We start from the raw sequence: 16042 nt of genomic DNA, 5'->3' as shown, positions 1-16042 counted from the left end.
TGACACACATTGTAAATCATGAGTATGCTGAAATGATAGCCTACATGTTTATGGTATAGAGTTGCAACCTTACAGTTATCAGCTGACTGATCACGTGACTGATAATGCGGAAGCATGGCTCTGTCCACAAACAAGTGGTCTTGAGCTGAATGGTGCAACAATGTTGTTTTATTGTGCGTTTTTCTTATTTTCCCTGAATGTCAAAGATGATGTGCTGTGTGTTCAAAGCAAGCCAGAACTCTCCGTCGGCACAGAACATGAGACGATCGTTCCGCTGGCGGCAGAGAGCTCGAGCTGTGGTTGCCACAACCTGAAGAGAGAAGCAGTTGTGGATATCGAGAAGGAAAGCTCCATAATAACAGAAAACCCTGCTGTCAAATACTCGAAAAAGTCAAATGAAAGGCATACAGACACTCAGACGAATGGAGAAGAAACTGATACTCGTAGTCAGGTATTATATCAAGCGTTCACATCGTTATAGAGATAACGTTAAATAGTAATGACCTCTTTATGTAGGCACTAACTCCACAATGGTTCTTTGGACAAAGCCTATGAGGAAATGATTGGCGTTTTTGTAGGGATTTTGGATTAACGAAAATTAGGTCTGTAGTAAACACAGGGTTAGGAGATAATTTACATTTCGTTACATGCGAGTCTTCAACAGCTAATTTATATAGGTCATGTTAACTGACTGATATTATCTCATAGAACAAAAAGTATAAGGTCTATAAGAACTCTCCATCCAATGGCAAAATTTGTAGAATTGCTGCAAATTTGCTTTAAAACTGCAACATCATGGCAGAATGTGTTGAATTGCACGAAATTACCCCCCAAGACTGGGGGGTGAATGTGGGTACGCAGACCCGCAAGCAACTGCGGCCGCTCATGATGAGTTAGATTTTTTTGTGGCCCTCACCCCCACCAAAGCTGCCCATCCCTGTTCTAAATATGTATGTGTCTGTGTAGGTGGTGTCTGTACATGGTTCTGGTGTCTATCATATGGTTCTAGAACAATTTCCGTTGTCTGTTGATGGTCCAGATGTGCGTATGTTGTCTGTTGATGGCCCAGATGTGCGTATGTTGTCTGTTGATGGCCCTGATGTGTGTATGTTGTCTGTTGATGTCCCTGATGTGTGTATGTTGTCTGTTGATAGCCCTGATGTGTGTATGTTGTCTGTTGATGTCCCTGATGTGTGTATGTTGTCTGTTGATAGCCCTGATGTGTGTATGTTGTCTGTTGATGGCCCTGATGTGTGTATGTTGTCTGTTGATGGCCCTGATGTGTGTATGTTGTCTGTTGATTACCCTGATGTGTGTATGTTGTCTGTTGATTTCCCCCGATGTGTGTATGTTGGCTGTTGATGGTACTGGTGTGTGTCTGTTGTCTGTTGATGGTCCTGGTCTGTTGATGGTACTGGTGTGTGTCTGTTGTCTGTTGATGGTCCTGGTCTGTTGATGGTCCAGATGTGCATATGGTGTCGGCTGATGGCCCTGATGTGTGTATGTTGTCTGTTGATGGCTCTGATGTGTGTCTGTTGATGGTCCAGATGTGCATATGGTGTCGGCTGATGGCCCTGATGTGTGTATGTTGTCTGTTGATGGCCCCGATGTGTGTATGTTGTCTGTTGATGGCCCCGATGTGTGTATGTTGTCTGTTGATGGCCCCGATGTGTGTCTGTTGATGGTCCCGGTGCGTGTCTGTTGATGGTTCAGATGTGTGTCTGTTGATGGTCCTGGTGTGTGTCTGTTGATGGTCCAAATGTGTGTCTGTTGATGGTCCTGGTGTGGGTCTGTTGATGGTCCTGGTGTGGGTCTGTTGATGGTCCTGGTGTGGGTCTGTTGATGGTCCTGATGTGTGCATGTTGTCTGTTGATGGTCCTGATGTGTGTATGTTGATGGTCCAGATGTGTGTATGTTGTCTGTTGATGGCCCTGATGTGTGTACGTTGTCTGTTGATGGCCCTGATGTGTATCTGTTGTCTGTTGATGGTCCTTGTGTGTGTCTGTTGATGGTCCTGGTGTGTGCCTGTTGATGGTCCTGGTGTGTGCCTGTTGATGGTCCTAATGTGTCTGTTCTTTGTAGATGTCTGTTGTCTGATGGCCCTGTTGTGGTCCTGTAGATGGTCCTGATCCCAGGAGGGGAGTTCCTGATGGGTACAGACAGTCCTGGCATCCCCCAGGACGGGGAGGGTCCCCAGAGAAGGGTGCACCTGGACCATTTCTACATGGACGCTCATGAGGTCAGCAACCGCCACTTCCAGAGCTTCATCAATGCCACGGGCTACATCACTGAGGTAGGTTTTTAAAATGTAACTGACTTTATTGAGATTAGTCTTATTGATATCAAGTGTCTCTTTTTCTCATTGGAGACCTGCTGGTCAAAGACCGAAGTAGTGTCAGCAGTGTTACAAATGAATTACAAACATGAAAACATATATTGCTTCACACATGTGGAATTGTGGTTTACTATGAGACAGCCATGCTGACAGATGTCACTCTATAGAAGTGATTGCTCCCTTCTCTGATTTATTGTTCTAAGATGCTGTCACTTCTCTCTCCCCATTCTGTGTTCCTACAGGCAGAGAGGTTTGGAGATTCGTTTGTGTTCGAGGGGGTGTTGAGTGAGGAGGTCAAAAGCCAGATATCCCAGGCAGTAAGTACCCTTCAGAGCAAAAAAGATAGGAAGATACATTTAATTCTCCCAAGGCAAGGGATATGTATTGTGCATCCATCATGCTGATGAAATGAAGTGACGGCTGCATTCAATGTTGTAAACTTATTTTAGTGTTGTTTACATCTAACCTAGGTGCTAGCGTGACTGTTTCTGCATTCAACAATGCCTCTTCCTAGACAAAAGCGATACAGGAGTTGGCTAAAGAAAATACGGGCGTCCAGGCTAGTATAGCCTACTTCTTGTTTTCATAGCTGTTTCAGTCCTGCACACACAGGGCCCTAACTTGAGTTCCATCTGCATTACTCCAATTTTTTTGCATCAATGAGCATGTGTCTAAAGTTAGTCTACGGCCCATAGAGAGGCAATGTTGTGGTTTCTCATTCTGTCATCTGATGACATTCCACTAGACCCCCATTTTATCAGTCTCCTTTGATTATGCTTTGAAGCCTGTATAGAGAGGTGACTGCCCTCTGGTTTAATTATTGAGCAGATTTCACTCCGCTCCACAGCAGACAGCCAAGTAATTCTCCCTGGGGTAGTACGGGTCATTTAGGCTGTATAGTGGAACTCTCTCAACATGGAGTATACGAGAGGGAATCAGTATGATTGGTCCTCAGATCCTCAAAAGGTTTTACAGCTGCACCATCGAGAGGATCCTAACGGGTTGCATCACTACCTGGTATGGCAACTGCTCAGCCTCCGACACTACAGAGGCACTACAGAGGGTAGTGCGTACGGCCCAGTACATCACCGGGGCCAAGCTTCCTGCCATCCAGGACCTCTATACCAGGTGGTGTCAGAGGAAGGCCCAGAAATTGTCAGACTCCAGCCACCATAGTCATAGACTGTTCTCTATGCTACCATACGGCAAGCTGTACCAGAGTGCCAAGTCTGGGTCCAAGAGGCTTCTAAACAAGAGTCACATGTTTTTGAAGGCTGTTGACACCTTTTTCCAGTCAAGACACCAACATCTTACACCGTTATATATAGCCCCCCCCTGTATATAGCCCCCCTATTATTATTTACTGCTTTAATTATTTGTATTTTCTTAAAACTGCATTGTTGGTTAAGGGCTTGTAAGTAAGCATTTAATTGTTGTATTCGGCGCATGTGACAAATAACATTTTATTTGAAAAATGCCAGTAACTGTTAAAGGTTCACACACATACACACACACACATCATACTGACACACAGTACTGGAATTCAATGTCATCAAATTAGATTACAGTATGATTTCAACATAGCCAGAATTCAATGTCATCAAATTAGATTACAGTATGATTTCAACATAGCCAACTGTAAACATGATATGTCTTTACAAACAACTTCCTTTGCGCACAAGTCTTACTCTGAAAACTGGAAGTTAATTACTGTTGTCCTCATGGGATGGAGGATATTTGGGCACACACATTAGCATGTAATCAGTCACAGATGGATGTCCTCACTGGTTAACATGGTGATTGAGAGAGCAAGGTTACTACTTCACACGCTTTGTTTTCCTTCTGGAACTTGGACTGCTGTTTGAACTTCCTGCTTTTTTCTCTGTATCTTTTACCTCAGTATTACTATGCAGATCCCTGTGCATTAGGTTGGATTCAATTATTTATTCAAATTTGTATTCAAACCTGTTATGATGTACTCCCAAAGCTGAGTTGTTTAGTGTGACTGACGCATTAGCTTAGGAAAGCACATATGTTTTTGAAGGCTGTTGACACCTTTTTCCAGTCAAGACACCAAAATCTTACACTGTTATTTTTAGTTGTGTAAAAAACACTGTTTTGTTTGGGAGTCAAATGAAGAAAACAAACACCCCTGTATGATGGCAGAGCTTTACAATGCAGAGCAACAGCCACAGAGCAGGCCAAAGTGGCACCTGCCTGGTGTCCTTTAAGTATCCATTCTCTGGTGTGTTGTAGTGGGTTAACATTTCACACACACAATGTCGATTCAAACTTTCTATTTCTCTGAAAAGGGAGAGGGGGGAGTGAGGGAGAGGGGAGAGTGAGGGAGTGAGAGAGATTTATGTTATGTGTAGACTGTTGGTGGACTATAGACATGGGGTGCAGATTCAGTTGAAGCGGGGACTGGGAGAGGAGAGTGTTTTAGAGGTGGCGAAAGAGTGTGTAAACACTGCTTGCTTAGGAATGTAGCACTACTCCCCCCTTCACACTCAACTATTAGACTGTGTGTTTGTGCATTTTTGTTTGTGTGTGCGCCAGTGCACACTCGGCCTGACCACCATGACATCAGTTCCTGATAAGTTGTGTTCTGTCTACCTGTGTGACATAGCAGCTGTTGTGACTTCCTGGTTGTCAGGTGGCTGCTGCCCCCTGGTGGTTGCCTGTCAGAGGAGCAGACTGGAGGCACCCTGAGGGCCCCGACTCCAGCATCACAGACAGGTAGGAGTTACATCGCTATACTGGCTCATTCTAATGAGATCCAGTGTCGACCAGTATCTGTATGTCACAGATAGGAGGTCTGTTGATAAACTGATGGTTCTTATGACTCAGGTTGAAGTTGTGTGTTTGGTTCCTGCTTGAGCCAAATGTACAAAGTATACAGTATGTGTTGCTATACTACTAAATGACCATGTATTATGATGTTATTATTAACCATAACCTGGTTGTGCTAGCAGGCTGGACCACCCTGTGCTGCATGTGTCATGGCAGGACGCTGTGGCCTACTGCTCCTGGGCCTACAAGAGACTACCCACAGAGGCTGAGTGGGAGTACGCCTGCAGAGGGGGCCTACAGGAGAGGTAGTGTAATGTGTGTGTGAGGTAACAACCCCACTACTAATATATATAGATTAAGTATATTTAAGCAGTACGGCATAAGGCCTGAGGGGGTGTGGTGTATGGCCAATATACCACGACTAAAGGCTGTTCTTACTCATGGCGCGACACTTAGTGCCTGGATACAGCCATGAGTCATGATATATTGGCCATATACCACAAAACCCTGAGGTGCCTTATTGCTATTATAAAATAGTTACCAATGTCATTTTTAAAATGTTTACTTTTATTTAAGTAGGCAAGTCAGTTAAGAACAAATTATTATTTTCAATGACTTCATAGGAACAGTAACAGTGAACAAGGAACTGCCTTGTTCAGGGGCAGAACGACATATTTTTACCTTGTCAGCTCTGGGATTCGATCTAGCAACCTTTCGGTCACTAGTCCAACGCTCTAACCACTAGGTTACCTGCCGCCCCACTAATTAAAACAGTCAAAATATTTGTTTTGTCATACGTGGTATACAATCTGATATACCACAGTTTTCAGCCAATCCATATTCAGGGCTCAAACCACACAGATTATAATATGTTATATGCCACTATTCCTACAGTACACCTTTTAATCCTTGCACAGTTCTAGTAGTGCCTATCTTTATCCACTGCCCTGATCCTATGTTCCTGTATTTTAGACTTTACCCGTGGGGGAACAAACTGAAACCTAAAGGACAGCACTACGCCAACCTCTGGCAGGGAAAGTTCCCCACACACAACTCAGAAGAGGACGGGTACACTAAAACCTCACCAGTAAGAGATGGGGAGAGACAGTTACTGAGAGAAAGAGAGACCGAAACAGAGAATGAGAAAGAATGAGACTTAAATACAGTATGTAAAATTGACTGAAAGACTGTGACTTGACTAAAAGACTGTGAAAACAAAGTGCTCAGGGGAGTCTGTTTACTCCCATGTTAGGGAGGCAGAGTGGCCCTTACCCACAATCCATTGTGATGAAACAGGAAGTTGATCTCTGATTCAGCCACTGATTACCAACAGGAACTGTGTGTCATTGGAGATTAGAGAGATAATCAAGTTAAGAATGTCACAACACCAGCGGCTCACAGCTGCTCTAGATCACATGAATAACATTGAGAACATTCATGAATTGCATAGAAATAGTGAAATTATACTATTTGATATGATTTGTCTCACTTCAACGGCTGCTGAGATTTATCAGCTCCATTCTTTTACCGGTCTTTCAGGGTTACACTTTCTATGATGTATACATTACCGTTAAAAACGTAGAAATGTCCTTGTTTTTGAAAGAAAATAACATTTTCTGTCCATTAAAATAACATCAAATTGATCAGAAATACAGTGTAGACATCGTTACTGTTGTAAATGACTATTGTAGCTGGAAATGGCTGATTTCTTTTAATGGAATATCTACATAGGCGTACAGAGGCCCATTATCAGCAACCATCACTCCTGTGTTCCGATGCCACGTTGTGTTAGCTAATCCAAGTTTATAATTTTAAAGGGCTAATTGATTATTAGAAAACCCTTTTGCAATTACAGTGCCTTGCGAAAGTATTCGGCCCCCTTGAACTTTGCGACCTTTTGCCACATTTCAAGCTTCAAACATAAAGATATAAAACTGTATTTTTTTTGTGAAGAATCAACAACAAGTGGGACACAATCATGAAGTGGAACGACATTTATTGGATATTTCAAACTTTTTTAACAAATCAAAAACTGAAAAATTGGGCGTGCAAAATTATTCAGCCCCCTTAAGTTAATACTTTGTAGCGCCACCTTTTGCTGCGATTACAGCTGTAAGTCGCTTGGGGTATGTCTCTCTCAGTTTTGCACATCGAGAGACTGACATTTTTTCCCATTCCTCCTTGCAAAACAGCTCGAGCTCAGTGAGGTTGGATGGAGAGCATTTGTGAACAGCAGTTTTCAGTTCTTTCCACAGATTCTCGATTGGATTCAGGTCTGGACTTTGACTTGGCCATTCTAACACCTGGATATGTTTATTTTTGAACCATTCCATTGTAGATTTTGCTTTATGTTTTGGATCATTGTCTTGTTGGAAGACAAATCTCCGTCCCAGTCTCAGGTCTTTTGCAGACTCCATCAGGTTTTCTTCCAGAATGGTCCTGTATTTGGCTCCATCCATCTTCCCATCAATTTTAACCATCTTCCCTGTCCCTGCTGAAGAAAAGCAGGCCCAAACCATGATGCTGCCACCACCATGTTTGACAGTGGGGATGGTGTGTTCAGCTGTGTTGCTTTTACGCCAAACATAACGTTTTGCATTGTTGCCAAAAAGTTCAATTTTGGTTTCATCTGACCAGAGCACCTTCTTCCACATGTTTGGTGTGTTTCCCAGGTGGCTTGTTGCAAACTTTAAACGACACTTTTTATGGATATCTTTAAGAAATGGCTTTCTTCTTGCCACTCTTCCATAAAGGCCAGATTTGTGCAATATACGACTGATTGTTGTCCTATGGACAGAGTCTCCCACCTCAGCTGTAGATCTCTGCAGTTCATCCAGAGTGATCATGGGCCTCTTGGCTGCATCTCTGATCAGTCTTCTCCTTGTATGAGCTGAAAGTTTAGAGGGATGGCCAGGTCTTGGTAGATTTGCAGTGGTCTGATACTCCTTCCATTTCAATATTATCGCTTGCACAGTGCTCCTTGGGATGTTTAAAGCTTGGGAAATCTTTTTGTATCCAAATCCGGCTTTAAACTTCTTCACAACAGTATCTCGGACCTGCCTGGTGTGTTCCTTGTTCTTCATGATGCTCTCTGCGCTTTTAACGGACCTCTGAGACTATCACAGTGCAGGTGCATTTATACGGAGACTTGATTACACACAGGTGGATTGTATTTATCATCATTAGTCATTTAGGTCAACATTGGATCATTCAGAGATCCTCACTGAACTTCTGGAGAGAGTTTGCTGCACTGAAAGTAAAGCGGCTGAATAATTTTGCACGCCCAATTTTTCAGTTTTTGATTTGTTAAAAAAGTTTGAAATATCCAATAAATGTCGTTCCACTTCATGATTGTGTCCCACTTGTTGTTGATTCTTCACAAAAAAATACAGTTTTATATCTTTATGTTTGAAGCCTGAAATGTGGCAAAAGGTCGCAAAGTTCAAGGGGGCCGAATACTTTCGCAAGGCACTGTATGTTAGCACAGCTGAAAACTGTTGTTCTGATTAAAGAAGGCAATAAAACTGGCCTTTAGACTAGTTGAGTATCTGGAGCATCAGCATTTGTGGGTTCGATTAAGGGCTCTCTGTACACCTATGTAGATATACCATTAAAAAATCTGCTGTTTCCAGCTAGAATAGTCATTTACAACATTAACAATGTCTACACTGTATTTCTGATCAATTCAGATTTGATTTGTTTTGCTTTTCTTTCAAAAATAAGGACATTTCTTAGTGACCCCAAACTTTTGAACGGTAGTGTATATTCTGGATATATGCACTGTTTTTACACATGCAAAAAAACATACTGTGTTGCATGTCTGGAGAAGTGTTTTATTCTAAAATGTTAAAATGTGATGTTTAATTATCAGTTTATAGCTCTTTTTAATATGCTTCCCATGCAACAGTTGCAACGCTATTTCAATCATTTGGGACTCCTTATTGGTGTAGAATGTGAAAGTATCTTTCTCATATCTTTCTATGTCTGCAGGTGAAGTCATTTCCTGCAAATGGCTATGGCCTGTACAACATGGTAGGGAATGCATGGGAGTGGACATCTGACTGGTGGACTGTACACCACACCACAGATGAACGGCACAACCCGGTAATACACACACACTTTTTATGTCACATCTGTGAGGATTTCCTCTTGATGTTTTGATATTTTCTCTCCTCCCTTTTGCAGGCAGGTCCACCATCAGGCACAGACCGAGTGAAGAAAGGAGGCTCCTACATGTGCCATAAGGTAACCTTCATGCAATTACTATTTCTATGGCCACAAGCACTGTTTATCACAGAAACTGTTCACACCCCTTTTGATGGCGGAGAGAACACTTAGCAGGTTTAAAGCAAATTTTCTTGCAATTCTATACATTTTCCCATGTCTAATGTGTATTCATGTGATATTTGAGTGACTCAAACATTATAACAAAATCTATGGGCTAAAAAACATTATCTGACATGGGCTAGTTGATTTGTACATTTCTGACAAGTTATACATTTTTCTCTAAGGTATCCAATGACTGACATGACAAGAGGAAAACTAATGGTGCACTAACCAATTTCAAAATTGCAACTACAGAAGTCAAACACACACCTACATACCAGAGACTAGCCGGTCTGAAAAAAGCAGTGGTTCCCAAACTGTGGGGCGTGCCCCCCTTGCCGACCCCTCGCACCTCCCACAGTTTGGGAACCACTGCTTTAGCCTAGTGCAATCAAGTACAGTGGGATACAACCATCCCAGCTATGCAGATTTTGCTGCAAAGAGACCGAATCTTTAAATAATTTGTTTTGGTACTTTCAATATGTAGCTTGTTTTTGGTTGCAGGTTAAGGAATGGCTGAAGAATTACAACATTTATCTAGAGTTAACTCTTCAAATAGCACTGCTGGGTGATTTAAAAAAATCATAGTCAATCGATCAATAATATAATAATACTCATATCAATTTTTTTTCTTTATTTTACAATATGTAAAAACTATGAGAATAGAAAGGTTGTGAAATATCGAAGCATAGTTGAAAAACATATGGCAAATTGAAATCAAAACTAGATGGTCTTCAGAGATGGGAATGGGAATAAGATTACTGTTGTAAAATATACTGTGTCCGTAAAATGTATATAGTATGTATAATCTGGAAGTAGAAGCCTAGGTGTTGTTGTCCATTTGTTTACTCCAATTAGGGGAGGGGTGGTAGAGTTAGGGGAAATTATAAAGAAAATATATACAAAAAAAAGTTTATATTTACAAAAAAATGTATGGGAGATTGGAAATGATGCAGACAATTACATTGGTGGAAACCATCATCTATTTGCAATATTAAAGCTGATCTACCCACACAAAAAAAAGTTCAGTGGGCCTTTTGTATGGAGGGGTGTGTTGTCTGTGTGTGGTTGGTTCAGAGACCTGCTCTGGTGTGTAGGTGTGTGATTGACTTCTATGCCCATGTAGAATAGCCTGACTCGGCTACCACAACTAGAGAGAAAGTCTTTCAGCTTGAATTACACAACGTACTGTTGTAATTAGTAACAAAAGGGAGCTGTATACAATCTCCACCCGCTTAACAGCAAAGGGGGGAATGATTTAAGGGGAAAAACATACTTCTACTTTTCCTGGTACAGTTGCTAGGTGATCCTCTGGGAGGCCCAATATGCTGTCTTCCAGAGTAAACTGAGCTATTAGCCCCGCCTCCTCTGGTTGCCTTGGTGTTGCGATTGACAGCATGCAAAACGATTCCCAAGCACCAACCTGGGTTTGTTTCATCTGAGGGGGTCATGTGAAGGAGGAAAGGAATTCAATCTAACGGGCTTTGTGATTGTAAAACAAATGTTGGTCCTGTTTAAATACTTCAAAATACAGTACCAGTCAAAAGTTTGTACACACCTTCTCATTCAAAGGTTTTTCTTCATTTTTACTATTTTCTACATTGTATACTAATAGTGAAGACATCAAAACTATGAAATAGCACATATGGAATCATGTAGTAATAAAAAAAATTGTTAAACAAATCTAAATATATTTTATAATTTTGATTCTTTAAAGTAGCCACCCTTTGCCTTGATGACAGCTTTGCACACTCTTGGCATTCTCTCAACCAGCTTCACCTGGAATGTTTTTCCAACAGTCTTGAAGGAGTTCCCACATATGCTGGGCACTTGTTGGCTGCTTTTTCTTCACTCTGCCGGTCCAACTCATCCCAAACCATCTCAATTGGGTTGAGGTTGGGTGATTGTGGAGTCCAGGTCATCTGATGCAGCACTCCATCACTCTCCTTCTTGGTCAAATAGCCCTTACACAGCCTGGAGGTGTATTGGGACATTGTCCTGTTGAAAAACAAATGATAGTCCCACCAAGCGCAAACCATATGGTATGGCGTATCGCTGCAGAGTGCTGTGGTAGCCATGCTGGTTAAGTGTGCCTTGAATTCTAAATAAATCACAGACCATGCCACCAGCAGAGCACCATCACACCTCCTCCTCCATGCTTCAAAGAGATCATCCATTCACCTACTCTGCGTCTCACAAAGACACAGAGGTTGGAACCAAAAATCTCAAATATGGACTCATCAGACCAAAGGACAAATTTCCACCGGTCTAATGTCCATTGCTCGTGTTTCTTGGCCCAAGCAAGTCTTCTTATTGCTGTCCTTTAGTAGTGGTTTCTTTGCAGCAATTCAACCATGAAGGCCTGATTCACGCAGTCTTGAGATGTGTCTGTTACTTGAACTCTGTTAAGCATTTATTTGGGTTGCAATTTCTGAGGCTGGCAACTCTAATGGACTTATTCTCTGCAGCAGAGGTAGCTCTGGGTCTTCCTTTCCTGTGGCGGTCCTCATGAGAGCCCGTTTCATCATAGCGCTTGATGTTTTTTGCGACTGCACTTGAAGAAACTTTCAAAGTTCTTGACATTTTCCGGATTGACTGACCTTCATGTCTTAAAGTAATGATGGACTGTCGTTTCTCTTTGCTTATTTGAGCTGTTCTTAAATACCACCCCTACCTTGTCACAACACAACTGATTGGGTCAAACGCACCCTCGCATAATTTTCTTCAAAATCCGCTGAATTGCAGAGCTCCAAATTCAAATTAAATTACTAAAAATATGAATTTTTCTTGAAATCACAAGTGCAATATAGCAAAACACAGCTTAGCTTGTTGTTAATCCACCTGGTGTGTCAGATTTCAAAAAATATTTTCGGTGAAAGCATACCAAGCATTTATGTAAGGACATCTCTCTCAGCAGACAAAACATTACAAACAGCTAGCAGCAAAGTAGATTGGTCACAAGTCAGAAAAGCAATAAAATGAATCGCTTACCTTCGAAGATCATCAGATGTTTGCACTCCCAGTTACACAATAAATGTTCTTTGATCCATAAAGATTATTTTTATATCCAAAATACCTCCATTTGGTTGGCGCGTTGTGTTCAGAAATCCACAGGCTCGAGCGGTCACGACATCGCAGACGAAAATTCCAAATAGTATCCGTAATGTTCGTAGAAACATGTCAAACATATAATCAATCCTCAGGTTGTTTTTACGATATATAATCAATAATATTTCAACCGGACTGTATCTTCTTCAATAGGAGAGAGAGGGAAAATGTCTACTCCACTCTGTTGGCGCATGCAAAACGCTGCTGGCACCCAGCTATGCACTGACGCGATGTGATCTTTCTCGCTCATTTTTCAAAATAAAAGCCTGAAACTATGTCTAAAGACTGTTCACACCACGTGGAAGCCATAGGAAAAGGAATCTGTTTGATATCCCTTTAAATGTAATGAAGGCATGCAATGGAACAGAGATCTTTCAGGAAAAACAGCATTTTCCTCAGGTTTTCGCCTGCAATATCAGTTCTGTTATACTCACAGACAATATTTTTGACAGAATGGGAAACTTTAGAGTGTTTTCTATCCTAATCTGACAATTATATGCATATTCTAGATTCTGGGCCTGAGAAATAGGCAGTTTCATTTGGGTACGTTTTTCATCCAAACGTCAAAATACTGCCCCCTACACTCAACAAGTTAAGAAGGGAAGAAAATCCACAAATTAACTTTAAACAAGGCACACCTGTAAATTGAAATGCATTCCAGGGTAACTACCTCATGAAACTGGTTGAGAGAATGCTAAGTGTGCGCAAAGCTGTCATCAAGGCAAAGGGTGGCTACTTTGAAGAATATCAAATGTAAAACATTTTTTGGGTTACTACATGATTACATATGAGTTATTTCATAGTTTTGATTTCTTCACTATTATTCTACAATGTAGAAAATAGTAAAAAATAAAAACTCTCGAATGGGTAGGTGTGTCCAAACTTTTGATTGGTACTGTACATCCTTCCCATCCTACATTCTATATTCTATGGAGTAATCACTGATTTGCCGTAACTCTGGATTGGTGAAAGCTAAAGGAAACCCTACTTTCCAAAATGAGCACTTTAAAAATATATATTCTTTGTGTCTTGGATGCTTTCAGTCTAATGCACATTGCTACCAATCTAATGTACATTGACGTACGATTTTCTGTTTCTCTCCCTCTATCTCTACCACTCCAGTCATACTGTTACAGGTACAGGTGTGCAGCACGGAGTCAGAACACCCCTGACAGCTCTGCCTCTAACCTAGGGTTCCGCTGTGTCTCCCAGGAGCAGCCGTAACCTTTCACCCTTGACCCTGACATGGGTAGCCTGACTTTTCCATTTTTGTACTATTCCCCATTGGCTCTCGTCTAGGGTACTAACTCTGCCTACCTTGCCCGCCAGGCGAAACAAATCAAGTGCACCTTTTCATACAGCCAGTGATGTCAGTGTTGTTCATGAAATGCAGGATTACCGCGTGACGTGGAGATTTATGGAATATATTTTCTTGTAAAATATTAAGAAAATGTCTATGTGAATGAATAAATATTCAAAGGGAACATGTGTGAGGTGACTTTGTTTTGGTATGAAGACATTTCACAGATTGGTTTAGTAGAACTCTTATTATGTAAACTTTAGCCAAGTCCCCTGTTCTTGCTATGAAATAAAGACAAAAACTCACATATTTCCTATGCTCTTTATATCCAATGAACAGAATATCTGGTACAATTATAAATAAAATGAACCAAATGCATTTAACATCATTTGTCAAAATTCCCAATATTACCTATAAATTGCCATTACCTATTGTGAAAATGCACTGTTGTTTATTATGCTCTCATTACGTAGTCACTCTGTTAGACAGTAGAAGTTTGCCACTATTTAAATAGTTCTCAATTGTTGTGTCTGTGCCTATCTGTGATCAATGGAATAGAACATCCTCTTTTAATTTGTTTATTTTTATTTCAGAATGAAATGGGATTCATTTATATTTAATTCCATGTACACATGTGATATGCAGATGCAAAACTCTCCAATAGTGTGTGATTGCGGCCCGCAATTCGGCGCGCTCCTGAATGTGGGCATTCACATTCAGGCCCCCCTTCGAGCATCCCATTGGTTCCTGCAAGAACGCCCTCCTCAAGCATCGCATTGGTTCCTGCATGAACACCTCCACTCGAGCGCGCCATCTTCATGCTTGTGTGAGACTTTTGATATTTTGGATTTCCCTTGATTGTCTAAGCAATTAAAATGTGGGTCAAAAGGGAAATGTTATTATCCAAGTTTTTCAGGGGCGAAGGACACTATCTACCTGTGTCCTAGCTAGCTAGCTAGCTACCGATGTCGCTCCCGCCTGCTGTGTACCGGAGACCTCCATGCTAGCTAGCTAGCACACTGTCCTTCACTTCCGCCTGCCGAACACCTGCCCTCTGCATTAACACAAGTGTGGGAAAGCAGTGCCCGACAGGCACCCGCGCGAAGATGTTACGAGAATTTAGTTCTCAATGTTCTTAAACTGAACTTCAATTAAACTACTCAGCAACCCAGAGTTTGTAAGATTCTGGTTGAATGAAACAGACAGAGTCCCAGCTTAAAATAGTCAAAATGTTTATTCACGAGAGCTCTAAAAATCATACAATGCACATGGCCTTTTTTACCTCACATTTGGTCATAACATACGCTTGATAAATGCCCCTCCTCTCATCTAACTCTGTCACAATGTTCAACTTCGATAGCTCCTTCGGTTTAACTGGGTTCTTCTATCTACATGTCTGCAACTGACAGGTCGAGCTCTAAACAGGAAACCTCTGCGGTTACTCAGTGCCTGACTTACTTCTCTTCTCGGGACACAGTCTAGTCTATAAGATCAAATCCTTACAGACATGTTCCATCCTAGAATTGTTAATATTTCTCTAATCTACTTTGAATACACACACACACACATGTTAAATGTCCCTTTCTATTATTTGGCGTTCGCTCAATAAATGAATGCTTTTGTACAAGTCTTCTCTAACTGGTCATTGCTTATCATATTCTTCAACATGTTTCCTAATCTACCACAATCCTAATGGCTCTTTCCCTCTGTGGGTGAGGAGACTGTCCCTTCCTGCTGGTGTTGTGGCTTGGACCGGGAATTGTGCTGGGACCGGGGGGAAAAGGAACCAGGTACCGGGAACTGGGGCTGCTGCAAGTGCTGGGTCGGGATCTGGGTCTGTAGAGGGGAGGAAGGACAACAGGAGGAGCAAGCAGACACACAAAGGGGCCCTAGACTGAGATGTCAATGGTGGTACTTCCCTGTGGTCCACTCGCTCCGGGTGAAGGTTTGGTGTTGTGTCTCCACACCTCGTTTGGTGGGTTGATGCTGGAAACCGGGATCTGGACTGGTGCTTGGGCTAGTGCTGAGTCTGCAGAGGGGAGCGGAAAGGAGCCCTAGACCCGGAGGTCATTTGTGGCATTCCTCTTTGGTCCCGCGAGGCTGGAAATGAAGACAGGAGGACGGGTCTGGGGTTTGTCTTGGTCGGCTGGAAGGATGGTGATCCTCCACCTCAGGGTCGT

General features: G+C 41.9%; 1 protein-coding gene across 1 annotated transcript; it reads left to right on the top strand.

Moving 5' to 3' along the window:
- The first annotated feature begins 88 nt into the window (after nucleotides 1-88).
- On the top strand, nucleotides 89-14435 carry LOC139369797 (sulfatase modifying factor 1). The gene is made up of 9 exons (XM_071109064.1): nucleotides 89-451; nucleotides 2120-2293; nucleotides 2578-2652; nucleotides 4992-5074; nucleotides 5311-5433; nucleotides 6101-6215; nucleotides 9119-9232; nucleotides 9314-9373; nucleotides 13685-14435. The coding sequence occupies exons 1-9, from the start codon at nucleotides 161-163 to the stop codon at nucleotides 13784-13786; spliced, it is 1137 nt and encodes a 378-aa protein (XP_070965165.1). The 5' UTR covers nucleotides 89-160; the 3' UTR covers nucleotides 13787-14435.
- The last annotated feature ends 1607 nt before the right edge of the window (nucleotides 14436-16042 follow it).

This window comes from Oncorhynchus clarkii, chromosome 17, assembly GCF_045791955.1.
Source record: "Oncorhynchus clarkii lewisi isolate Uvic-CL-2024 chromosome 17, UVic_Ocla_1.0, whole genome shotgun sequence".
In the NCBI taxonomy this organism is placed as follows: domain Eukaryota; kingdom Metazoa; phylum Chordata; class Actinopteri; order Salmoniformes; family Salmonidae; genus Oncorhynchus; species Oncorhynchus clarkii.
The sequence above is the reverse complement of the archived record's forward strand: the minus strand, read 5'-3'. Positions and strand labels throughout refer to the sequence as shown.

Bases quoted from the DNA above. Each gene is read 5' to 3' on its own strand.
- LOC139369797 (XM_071109064.1), top strand. From the start codon at position 161: ATGTTGTTTTATTGTGCGTTTTTCTTATTTTCCCTGAATGTCAAAGAT. The intron at 452-2,119 runs GTATTATATCAA...GTGGTCCTGTAG, and splicing joins AAACTGATACTCGTAGTCAG to ATGGTCCTGATCCCAGGAGG. The intron at 5,434-6,100 runs GTAGTGTAATGT...CCTGTATTTTAG, and splicing joins AGAGGGGGCCTACAGGAGAG to ACTTTACCCGTGGGGGAACA.